The 12,243-nt window shown below is 41.9% G+C and overlaps 2 protein-coding genes and 1 long non-coding RNA gene across 6 annotated transcripts in view; 2 read left to right on the top strand and 1 right to left on the bottom strand.

The window, feature by feature from the left end:
- Positions 1-12,110, bottom strand: part of LOC121943398 (aldehyde dehydrogenase, dimeric NADP-preferring-like) — a 37,444-nt gene extending 25,334 nt beyond the window's left edge. For all 3 annotated transcript variants that reach the window (XM_088079384.1, XM_088079385.1, XM_042486923.2), the window contains exon 1: positions 11,794-12,110. The gene's annotated coding sequence lies outside the window, so the exon portion shown is untranslated. The remainder of the gene's footprint in view (positions 1-11,793) is intronic.
- LOC121945146 (zinc finger BED domain-containing protein 4-like) lies at positions 1,313-6,970 on the top strand. The gene is made up of 4 exons (XM_042489175.2): positions 1,313-2,011; positions 2,972-4,047; positions 4,502-4,818; positions 5,075-6,970. Exons 1-4 carry the CDS (start codon positions 1,694-1,696, stop codon positions 5,422-5,424), a joined length of 2,061 nt encoding a protein of 686 aa, XP_042345109.1. The 5' UTR covers positions 1,313-1,693; the 3' UTR covers positions 5,425-6,970.
- Positions 6,977-11,776, top strand: LOC121943400 (uncharacterized). Of its 2 annotated transcripts, XR_015776865.1 has the most exons (5): positions 6,977-7,116; positions 9,520-9,680; positions 9,796-10,030; positions 10,356-10,422; positions 10,869-11,776. It is a non-coding gene; the product is annotated as an uncharacterized LOC121943400 (long non-coding RNA). The 2 variants fall into 2 exon arrangements; XR_006105848.2 differs by lacking the exons at positions 10,356-10,422; positions 10,869-11,776 and having other exon boundaries at positions 9,520-9,649; positions 9,739-9,875.
- Positions 12,111-12,243: the final 133 nt, after the last annotated feature.

The following is a 12,243-nucleotide window of genomic DNA, read 5'->3' as shown; positions in this document are numbered from 1 at the left end:
CTTTGTGTAAAAAAATGACCAATAAATCTACCTTCTACTCATTACAATATATATGCATTTGTAGACATTTCACATTACAAACTTCAAAAAATCCCAATAAATCACCAGTTTGTCCTACAGAACTGAAATCTTTTCACAACATCCACTGAACTGTGACAGAAGTTTGCCTTACTGCAATGTATGACCAATTCAGAAGTTTTCTCTATATTTTTAAGAATATGCATAATAAAATCTATATCTCCACAAATCTTCATTCAAATGTTACCAAAGTAGATATTCTTTGGATACTAGTTGTCACTTGTTTCACATGGTGCACGGTGAGCCATCAGTGATATTCAATATGTTGTTTTAATTTGTACTGTATGCACAATCATACAATCATTTCATCTCATTTTTAACCAAATGCCACCAAAGTATTTGACAATACACTCGAAACCAGTAAAATGATGAGACTTTCTCAAAATTTTATCACCCATGCTTGACTCTAATAAGTACTTTAAGCTTAAAAAGAATGAAAAATACCCCAGATTTGCACATGCGACAACATAACCACAAGCAGTTAGACAGTGTAGAGGGAAAAGTTGAGATGTCGTATCCTTTACTACTTTATTAATATCCAGACTAAAACTCCCAGTCTCCAGTGACAAATCTCTAATATCCATCATATTCAATTCTAGTAAAAAAAAACTTCATTCATTTCATAACTCATCCTGTCAAAACCAACTATGACCAACAAGCATCAGCTGATTTGTTCACCATTTGAGTGGTAAGGTGGACATCTCTCAATGCAGAGGTTATGAGTTCTATTTCCACTTGTGCCAACAAGCAGGTGATTTCAATCTTTGTATATTCCATGATAACTTTTGACACTTTCACATAATGGCACAATTGATGTATAAATGGATGTTTAACAAAATCTTTAACAAAATAAGAAATTTCAGAACAAATGTAGTCATGTAACGCACGTTGTGTTTGTGAAAGTCGATTTATGTATGTCAAAAGAGCATCAGCATGTAGTGATGACCACAATGAACATCATACTTTGAATCATATAGTTTTGATGGCATACTATAGCATGTGTTCTTTAATGACATCCACCGTCCACATGGAGATGTTTTCTACGGGCAAATTGAACCTTTTCAACACCATTTGGATATTAGACTCCAGGAAAAGGCTACAGACAGGAAATCAAACCCACGATTCTTGGCCATCCCTGGCACCATACTGTGATGGTAAAATAACATGGGGATCTTTTCTCTGAGCAATCTCTGGTGATTATTTTTATTACCGATACATAAGTATTAAACCTGTTGTAGTTAATTTGCTTGTATCTTGTATTTTCTTAATTCTAGTTTATACACTAGTTTCAATGATTGATTGCTCTTTGCATCATGTATCTTTTATTAACTGTATTTGACTGAGCGGTACTGTGGCAGTGGCGGTACAGTGGTTCTCTTTGGCTGGACATGGCTGGAGTCAAACCTGCGGCCAGTGGTGGAATGTAACGGAGTACAAATACTTCGTTACAGTACTTAAGTACATTTTTCACGTATCTGTACTTTACTTAAGTAAAAAATATAGAGTATACTTTGACTTTTACTCCACTACATTTTACAGCTATTTTCTGTACTTTCTACTCCACTACATTTCCAAAATGCACCACGTTACATTTGATGGTTGATCAGTCACCAAAATGCTGTCTTCACAAAAAATATTGGTTGCGTTTCGGCCTCGGAAGTTTAAACCAATCAGGTGCTGCTATGCCGCCTCCAATGACAGCAGAGCGCGGCGTGCATTTAGAAGCGGCAGTGTGATTTGGACAACAGTCGATATGGACTCGGAGACTGAGACCCCTGAGCCGAGCCATCCTTGGCCATATTTAAAAGAGATGTTCATGTTTACGGGCTCCAGGAATGAATCATTTAAATTCCAGTGTCTCAACTGTCTTCCTCAAAAAAAGGAATTACTGGCTTTCAAGAATTCCCCGTCAAATCTGAAGAAACACATTGAGGTAAGCAGAGCTCTTGCTACGCTAAGTTATTTTCTCGGGCTTATCATGTTAGCCAAGGTTATATTATTTTTGTTTACTGACATCATGTTATAAATGCTCTAATCTAGCAGAGTACACGTTAATTTACAGAAATCGCCAGAAAAGAGTACAACGGTGTTTTCATTATTTAGCTAACCTACATAGGAACGTAAGGTGGTAAGCTAGGTTAGCTTGTAGCACATGCTAGCTCGACGTCATTTACAATGTAATATAGGGTCTTGTTGGGAAATTTGAATGAATGGACAAGTTTGCACTTACACATAGTAACAATTTGAACCTGTCGGTGGTAAAAACAAACACTTTAGTGAAAGTAATTTGTCACAGGCACAAGCTCGTTTGTTTTACTTTAGCCGTTTAGCGGTCGCGGTTACAACGTTCACGTTTAATATGGTCCGGTTCGGTTCCAAGAGTGTTGGTGGGGGGCTGTGAGTTTGCGGACCAACACTGTCCAGTCAATTAATGTAAAACAATGCTGTGCATTTTCTTTTTTTCTGAGTCTGAGCCCACAACTTTTAGCACCACTCCGCTCCGCCATTGGTTTTCCAGACAGACTAAAAGCCACAGCGCCATCTACAGTCTGTATCGGAGCATATAACATCGGCACTAACGGGGCACTTGGAATGAGATGCACAGCTCCAACAATAAAAAGTTATTATGTGGCAGAGAGCGTTTATAATGAATCTATGTGTATGTTTTAAGAAATATATATTTTCTCTTCGTTAGGATATGTTCTACTATATTGTTGATAGAGTGAAAAGAGGTAGAATCATATTTTCAGTGGAGTATTCCTGTAGTACAGGTACTACAGTCACAAAATAATTATACAATGATATATACAATGATATAAATCTTAGATAATATCGCCCAGCCCTAGAATTAAGATTAATTAATTAATTATCATTATTGTTGTTTTATTTTCAGAGAAGGCACAGATCACATCTCCAGCGTTACATGGACCTGACGGCAACGACTACTAAAAGGAAGGGAAGCTTGTCTGTTGGCGAAGGTCCTTCAACTAGTAAGCAGCAGAAACTGGTGGTGGCAGACACAAAGGCTTCTCAGAAGACCACAGATGTTGCAGTAATGAACTTTGTTGTTCAGGGTTTGCACCCTTTTGGAGTAGTGGAGCAACCTGGATTCATATCTTTAATGCAGCATATTCACCCAAATTACACAGTGATGTCACGGACAACTTTAAGAGACAGGATAGAAAAAAAAACAGTGCAAATGAAAGCAAAAGTGAAGAATGCTATGCAGAACATTAAATACATCTCAACAACCACAGATTGTTGGACGGCCCATCGTCAAAGCTTCATAGGTGTTACTGCCCACTGGATCGAGCCAGAAAGCCTGGAGAGATGTTCTGTTGCTCTGGCATGTCGAAGAATGAAAGGATCACATACCTATGATGTACTAGCTGAAGCCCTGAATGACATCCACATGGAATACAATATTCGGGAAAAGATTGTCAGAACTACAACTGACAATGCCTCCAATTTCATCAAGGCTTTTAGGGTTTATGGGTGTGATGAAGAAAGTGCTGCTGATGGGGGGTGTGAAGATGTGAATGATAGTGAGAAGGAAGAAGAAGCTCCAGAAGAAGATCCTGAAGTGGAGACAGAGGCTGTTGAAGTGGAAGCTTTAATGAATGAAGAAGATGACGAGTGTGCCGAATATCAGCTTCCAAAGCATCACCGTTGTGCTTGTCATCTCCTTAACTTGATCTCAACAGTTGATGCCCAAAATGCCAACTCCAACGACATCTACAAGAAAATAAGTCGTGCAGCATTTGCTAAGTGCTCATCACTTTGGAATAGGACCTCTCGCTCCTCTACAGCTGCAGAGGTCATTGAGAGGGAATGCAAGCTGCAACTCATTCGACCAGTTGACACTCGGTGGAATTCTTTCTTTCTTTCTGTTGAACGGATACTGCGAATAATTAGAGAGAGTGGAGAAGGAGCCATCAGAGCAGTGACCACTGCACTTAAAATCCCCATGTAAGTGTGGCTGGGAGCAGATACACATGTACGGGTTGAGTAATATTGTAGTTGACTTACCATCTACCCCTAGTTTCAGGGGCTGCTGTTAAAGTAACTATTATTAACTGCATTGAGATAATTTGGAACATTATCATCTTATCAACCATCTGTTTCATGTTTCTAGAACTAGATCTTAATTTGAGATAGTAGCATTTCATAAGTATAAGTATATTGCACAGCCAAACACATACTCTTATAAAAACATGATTGGTGACATTAATGTTGTTTTCAGATTTATGCTTATAGACTACATGTTGAAATGTTCAATATAGACTACTTTCTGATATCAAAAATGCCAAATCATAATTTCTGCAATATCAACTTGAGAATATTCTAATATACTTAGATTTTTTCAACTATTTTGATCTTTTATTGATATTCTACATTCTGGTGTTTCATCCATGTCTTACAGGTGCAGCCCTGCAGAACTTGCTTTCTTGACTGAATATGTTGCAACCATGGGCCCAATCTCCAAGGCACTGAACATATTGCAGGCAGAGAAGGATGTCCACATGGGATGGCTAGTGCCAACTATAACCCTCCTAAATGTGAAGCTTGACCGCCTGAAGACCTCATCTAGGTTCTGCCAGCCACTGATCACTGCCCTTCAAGAAGGAATACAGCGGCGATTTGGAGACATGCTTTCTGACCCTGAACTTGTTGCTGCTGCCATTTTGCTTCCAAAGTTTCGCACCTCATGGACAAGCAATGCAGACTTGCTGAAATCGGGTAAGTCACTGAGATGGTTCCTCAATTGCTGTTGTACAGGGAGGGTATTATTCATGTATTAAACCTTGTAAAAGGCAGATCCTGATCATAGTAAGATATAACACTGGATCAGAAAATGTGTTAATAGTCACTAAGGAGGAACAGCACAATGACCTAGTTATCATGATAGGCCGTTCTGTATAGTCTATGGTTATATAGTCCATGTTTATTGGTTTCACACATTTCCTTTATTCTGTCTGGAAATTGTTTTTTATAGGCATGGACTACATCAAGGCCCACTTGGATCTAGAGTCAGTCCCATCACCAGGCAGCCATTCAGGGTCAGAGGAGGAGGACTTCTTTGGTCTTATGAAGGGAAACGTTCAAGAAACCACAAGGCAGCTGGACACCTATCTGGCCAGTTCAACGACCTCCATGAATGTCCTCAAGTCAGTGCCCAATGTTCTCAACTTGTCCCTCAAAGTCAACACTCCGCTGCCTGCCTCCGCAGCATGTGAAAGACTTTTTAGCTCAGCCGGGCAGATTTTTTCTTCAAAAAGAGGCAGACTAGGCTCAAAAAACTTTGAAAACCAACTCTTGTTGAAACTGAACAAAAAGTTCTGGTAATGCAAATGACAATGAAACTGCCATTTTAAAACTGTTGTGCAGAGAAAAAAAAACATGTTTATAGATGAGCCTTGCCAGCATTAAGACTTGTTGAGTTCTCATGTTCATGACATGTCAGAAGTTAAAGAAAAGAAAGGTTTAAAAGAAAATTTCACAGTTGAATTGTTGTGTTGATCAGATGTTGATTAGAATAATTGTTGGCTGCATTATAGGACAAAAAATCTGATCAAATAGGCTAACTTATCGAAAGATTATTCAGAGTCTGTTTTGCTTTGAATAGATTTATAATAAAATAAATGATTTTAATATATAACCGTCTTCTTTATTGGTTTTACCTAATGACATTAGAAAATGCAGATGTTACTACTAGTAATTCTTATACCTCTGCAGATGCCATTAGTAATATTTACAAGCAACAACTTTTGTTTATTGTAAAGGTTAGCGTACTTGTGCTTACCCTCTGTGATTCATTTCACACTCTATTTTATAATTCTGTTGTTTATTGTTATCTAACAGGGTAATACAGCTCCATACTATGTTTTTATTGAAATATAGGCCTGAACATTAAGAGACAAAACATTGTGTAAGTACTTTTACTTTTAATACTTAAAGTACATTTAAAAGTAAGTACTTACTTACTTTTACTTAAGTAGGATTGTTATGTAGTACTTGTACTTTTACTTGAGTATATATTTTGCTGGTTATCTGTACTTTTACTTAAGTACTGAGTTTCAGTACTTCCTCCACCACTGCCTGCGGCCACTGCGGGAAGGACATATAACCTTTGTACATGTGATGCCCACTCTATCAGGTGAGCTACTTGGCAGCCTGTTTCACATACTGAATTGCCAGATAGCCTAATCCATAATCATAAACCATCATTTATTAGTTGACTCATATATTGTATGAATAACCTGAACCTACAAAATAACTTAGTAAAGCTGTCAGATCCATGTGGACAAGTAAAAAGTAGGCCTACAAGACTGTCTTCCAAAGTGAGGATGAATCAAAGTGAAAAAAAAATGCATAAAATTGAAATACTCCAATTAATTACAGTGTAAATTTGTACTAAGCCTTTGAAAACTGGAATGACATCACTTTTCTTGTGCTGAGTTCAGACGCCTTTCACAAGTATTAATCTATGAGCCCTGAACATATTGGTTTGAGTTCTTTTGAAAACGGGGAAAGGCAATAAGCTATTTTACAAATTGTCCTGCAATCTGTAAAAGAAAAAACAATAGGGAAAATGTCTTTGTCTGTGATCTTAATTATACATTTGAAATTATTCAAAAGACTTATTATAGTATATAATTTTAAGCCTTTTTTCAGATAATTTTGTCATGTCTCACATGATGGCAGCCCCTCCTTCTCCTCTGTGTGTCAGTTGATCCCGTCTGTCTTATCCTCATGTTTCTCTCCCCTATCTGTGTTCTGTGTGTGTGAGTGGCTTTTCTGTTGCAGGCAGTGCCAGGTGCAACTCATTCCCACAATCAAGACCTGTCCTATAAAGACTCTGGTTTTCCATCCACTCATTGCCAGATTGTTCCGTCAACCAGCATGTCCTGGCTTCTCCCATGTACCTGTGTCGCTGCCTGCCTGCTTGCCTGCCTGTTGCTCCAGCCTGTACTGTGCTCATGCCTGCTACGTTGCCTGCCTGCCTGTGTTCCTGACTGACCATCACCTGTTCCTACCGTGAGTTCCTCTTCATTTGGAAACGCTCTTGGTTGTGAGCCGGCCACATACTTATGCAGGTTCGCCGTTCCACAGGGTTGACACCCAATCAAAGAGACTTTGAACACTTGCCACTGTTGGAGCCTAGGATACCTCATCACCCCTCCCCCCTTGCTCTTTCATTGCTGTATCACAATAAATATTGTCTTAAATCTGCCTCTTGTGATCTGTGTGGTGCTCTTGGGTCCAGTCCCTGTTGAAACCATAACAGAAAAATCTGGCTAATAACATGGACCCACTCGACAGATCCAAGTCTGCAGGTAAAGAATCTCCAACACGCTGCAGCTAATCAGAGAATTATGCTTGACCAACATGACCAGACCCTCCGTGGGATAATGGATTCTCTGTCGGACCTGACTCCTCCACCAAGAACGGTCTCCAATCCCCCCCAGCAGTACCAGTGGGCACTTTTCATCTTGTGAGCCTTTTGTCCCAGCACCGGAATGTTACGAGGGTAATTTAGGCGACTGTAAGTCATTTTTGTTTCAGTGTTCTCTGGTGTTCAAACTGCAACCCTTGACCTACTTTAGCGACAGATCTAAGATAGCCTGCGTGTTAGGTCTGTTAATGGGGAGAGCTAGGTCTTGGGGGACCATTTTTTGGCAAAGCCCAGACACTGCTAATGTTACTTTTGTTGAATTTTCTACTGATATGATGTCTGTTTTTGACCACCCCATCTCCAGCAGTGACACTAGCAACTGTCTGCTTAGACTCCGGCAGGGTTCTCTTGGCGCTTCTAATTACTCGGTTGAATTCCATACTTTAGCTGCTGAGCTGGGGTGGTACGACAGGGCTCTGCAAAGCATTTTCATGAAGGGATTAAACGAAGCCAGGACTTAGTGGGGAGAGACCTGCAGAAGCTAATAGCTTTAGCTATCAAGGGCGATAACAGGTTGAGAGATAGACATAGGGAGAGGGGCAGGGTGCCCAAGCTAACTTCCCTGGTACTGCTGCCGCTACTGGGTCTTCCTACCGGTTTCCTGAGGCCAAACCCACCAGTGTCAGTTCTTCCACTGCACCCCCATGGACCAAGGAACCCATGCAGTTGGGACGGAACCGACTCACCCCCACTGAAAGAAACAGGCGATTTAAGGAAGGACTTCTATTGTGGTGAACCTGGACACCAACTGGATACCTGTCCCCAGCGTTTAAACCGAAGTCGTAACCAGTCACAAACAGGGTTCTGGTGAGTAGCACTGTAGTACAATATTTGCCCCGAAAATGCGTTAATATTGACGCCTGTGTCATGCTAAATAGTAACACGTTTAAACTTGAGGCCCTTGTTGATTTCGGCTCTGATTCTAATCTGCTTGACTCCAACTTTGTTAAACAGGCCCAAATTGCCACTGAACTCATTGACACCCCGCTTGAGGTTAACGCTCTCAGTGGTGACTTACTAGCTCATATTACAGAACAGACCAAGCTGTTACGCCTCCTGTTGGCTGGCAATCACCAGGAGAAGTTAGTGTTCCACGTCGTGCCTTTTACTCACGCACTTCTAGTGCTCGGCCTCCCCTGGCTTCAGATCCACAATCCCGTTATTGATTGGGCCACCGGAAAAATTGTTAGCTGGAGTAATTTCTGCCATTCCTCCTGTCTAAAGTCTGCTCAACCTCTGTGTTCCCTCAAAAAATGTGTTACTCCACCAGAACCCCCGATATCTCCTCTGTGCCTCCAGAGTATCACGACCTTGCTGATGTCTTCAGCAAGCACAGAGCCATGTCATTACCTCCTCACAGACCACATGACTGTTCCATTGACCTGTTGCCTTGGGCCTCTCTTCCCACCAGCAAACTCTACAACCTCTCAGCCCCAGAATGTGAAGCCATGGAGAGCTACATCACTGATCCCTGAACTCAGGTATCATTTGACCCTGTTCCTCACCACTAGGAGTGGGGTTTTTCTTTGTGGACAAGAAAGATAAGACCCCGAGACCGTGCATAGACTTCTGTGGCTTAAATGACATCACCATCAAGAACAAATATCCTCTGCCACTCATTAACTCTGCCTTTGAGCCTCTCCATGATGCTGCCATTTTTACTAAACTGGACCTACGGAACACCTATCATTTGGTCCACATCAGAGAAGGTGATGAGTGGAAAACAGCTTTCAACACCCCATTAGGCCACTTCATGTACCTGGTCATGCCCTTTGGACTCACCAACGCCCCAGCTGTTTTCCAGACATTAGTGATTGATGTATTGAGACTTTTGAACCATTCTGTGTTTGTTTATCTTGATGATATTTTGATTTTCTCCCACAACCTCGAAGAGCACATTGTACATGTGCGGCAGGTTCTTCAGAGGTTGTGTGAGAACAAACTGTTTGTTAAAAGTGAAAAGTGTGAGTTCTATGCCTCCTCAGTCACCTTCCTGGGCTACATTCTGGAGAGCAGGCCGGTGAGGACTGATCCTGCAAAGATCTAAGCAGTCACTGAGTGGCCGGAACCCACTTCACGGAAGAAGCTCCAGAGGTTCCTGGGGTTTGCCAAAATGTACAGATAGTTCTTGAGGAACTACAGCAAGGTAGTAGCACCCCTCACCAAACTAACTTCCCTGTCTGTTCCTTTTGTCTGGTCTCCAGCGGCAGTTGAGGTATTCTGTGAGGCATTCTGTGAGCTCAAGAGGCACTTTTCCACAGCTCCCAGCTGCAGCCTGATCCCCCTTGTCAGTTCGTCGTAGAGGTGGACACCTTTGATATTGGTGTTGGGGCTGTCCTTTTTCAAAGAGCTGCAGGAGACGACAAGCTTTATCCCTGTGCCTTCTTCTCCAAGAAGCTTTCACCTGCGGAAAGAAACTATGATGTCGGCCACAAGAAGTTGCTAGCATTGGAGGAGTGGCACCACTGGCTGGAGGGAGCAGAATCACCATTTACGGTATGGACTGACCACAAGAACCTTGCATACATTCAGAATGCCAAATGTCTCAACTCCCGTCAAGCTCGCTGGGCTCTGTTCTTTGGCCACTTTAAATTTAACCTGACCTATCGGCCAGGTAGTAAAAACACCAAACCCAATGCTCCCTCCAGGCAATTAAATCAGGACACTGACAGGCCCATAGTCCCAGACACCATACTTCCATCGTTGTGCCTCTCTGACATGGGAAATTGAGTCCTTGGTTAGGACATCCCTGCAAAATGACCAAGATCCTGGTGGTGGTCCACCGGATCATCTGTTTATGCCTGTCTCTGCCCGTCCTCAGGTCCTGAAGTGAGGTCACACATCTCGGTTTGCCTGTTACCCTGGGCCCACCATGACTCTTTATACCCGTGAGTATGTTAAGGCCTGTACGGTCTGAGCACGTGGAACACCTCAGGAAGAGCGTTTGCTATTCCCCTCAAACTCCCTCATTCTCTCAGGATACATCCTACTTTCCATGTCTCTCGGCTAGACCAGTCTCTACTAGCTCTCTCTGCCCCATTGCACCCCTGGCTCGATGATGGACACCCTACTTATACAGTCAGTCGGATCCTGAACATTCGCAGCAGGGGGCGGGGCTTCCAATATCTGGCCGACTGGGAGGTAGCGAGGGAGGTTATCCTGGACCCCTCTCTCCGGAGGTGGTTGTTGGGGGGGGGGGGGTACTGTCATGATTCACATCATGGCAGCCCCTCCTTCTCCTCTGTCTGTTGTCTGTTGATCCGTCTCTCATCCTTATGTTTTCCTACGCTGTGTGTGTGTGTGTGTGTATGTGGGCGTGGCTTTTCTGTTGCAGGCAGTGCCAGGTGCAATTCATTCCCACAATCAAGACTGTCCTATAGAGACTCTGGTTTTCCATCCACTCATCGCCAGATTGTTCTGTCAACCAGCATGAACTGGCCTCTCCCGTGTACCCGTGTCGCTGCCTGCCTGCCTGCTTGCCTGCCTGTGCCCACTGTGTCACAATAAATATTGTCTTAAATCTGCCCCTAATGATCTGTGTCATGCTCTTGGGTCCGGTCCCTGTTGAAACTGTATCAAATTTCTTTGTTTTGTTGTGATTTTTTTACTGTCCCATTTTTGTTTGCTTGTTTGGCTAATTTTCAGGGTTTTTTTTTTTTGTTTGTTTGTTTGTTTTTTTTTACTTTTTACTAATTTGGTAAAAAGGGGGTAAATCCTTAAATTGTTCATTGCCTTCTTCCCATGTTTTTTTTAATAAAGCTGAAAAGTTTGTTCAGGTTTCAAAGGGCTAAGTACAATACTTAGATACTAAATATACTTAGTTACATTCCATCACTAAATATTTTCAGAAGACTGGAATACCTCATTTTGTAGCCCAGTAAGCCTCAGTTTAATGTAATAATCTGTATTTGAATTACTTTAGGAATTCATGTCAACAGGAAAGTGATTCTGCTGAGTGATGATATTTGATATTAGTTCAAGCCAAAACTCTCCAAAGGTCATGATTACCATGTTGACAGTCAGCAGGTGTTAACATGAAGACATGTCTTTCAGTTCATATAGATGTCTGTGAGCCGGGCAGAGTGCAGGTCATACATTAACAAGTAGTCAAAATTCTGACAGCGGTGAACTCGTTTTATATGCTGACCTGAGAATCATCTGCGATCTGAACGCGCTTTTATCCAATATCAACATCTATGGCATTATCCGTTTATTCGTTTGATTCGGAAAAAGATAGGAAAGAAGAAAAATAGACTCACGTGTCTCCGGTCAAACACACATCCAGTGGATTCTGTATAAAATATGAGCGTATTAATCCGCCGGTGATCTGATGTGAGAGCAGCTCAGATGTCAGACACGCTGCAGGCTGACTGACTGACTGAGTCTCATTATACACTGTTTATCAGCCCGGCTGCTCTGGGATCAGATTAACCCCGCACGCACGCGCACATACACACAGACACGCGCGCGGTCCCACGTTTTAATCAGTAATTCCACCTCAGCTGTTGTAACTCACTTGGTATGTTTGTGTTTTACAGCCTTTTTATTCTCACTCATCATCACCACGGAGCTCAGTGGAACTTCAGCACAGCAGCATGTCATAAATTACGATAACCTTGGGATCTTGTTAATAATATACCGCTGTTAAGATTTATCAGACTCATAAATCTGTTATGTAAAAAAACACTTTATAAACCCAACAGCAAAAC

This window comes from Plectropomus leopardus, chromosome 6, assembly GCF_026936395.1.
Source record: "Plectropomus leopardus strain MGB_pleo_1.0 chromosome 6, ASM2693639v1, whole genome shotgun sequence".
Lineage (NCBI taxonomy): Eukaryota > Metazoa > Chordata > Actinopteri > Perciformes > Serranidae > Plectropomus > Plectropomus leopardus.
This window is presented reverse-complemented; position numbering and strand designations above follow the sequence as displayed.

Coding starts and splice junctions, on each gene's coding strand:
- LOC121945146 (XM_042489175.2), top strand. CDS start 1,694: ATGCTGTCTTCACAAAAAATATTGGTTGCGTTTCGGCCTCGGAAGTTT. Junction 2,012..2,971: donor ATCTGAAGAAACACATTGAG/GTAAGCAGAGCT, acceptor TTTTATTTTCAG/AGAAGGCACAGATCACATCT. Junction 4,819..5,074: donor TGCAGACTTGCTGAAATCGG/GTAAGTCACTGA, acceptor TGTTTTTTATAG/GCATGGACTACATCAAGGCC.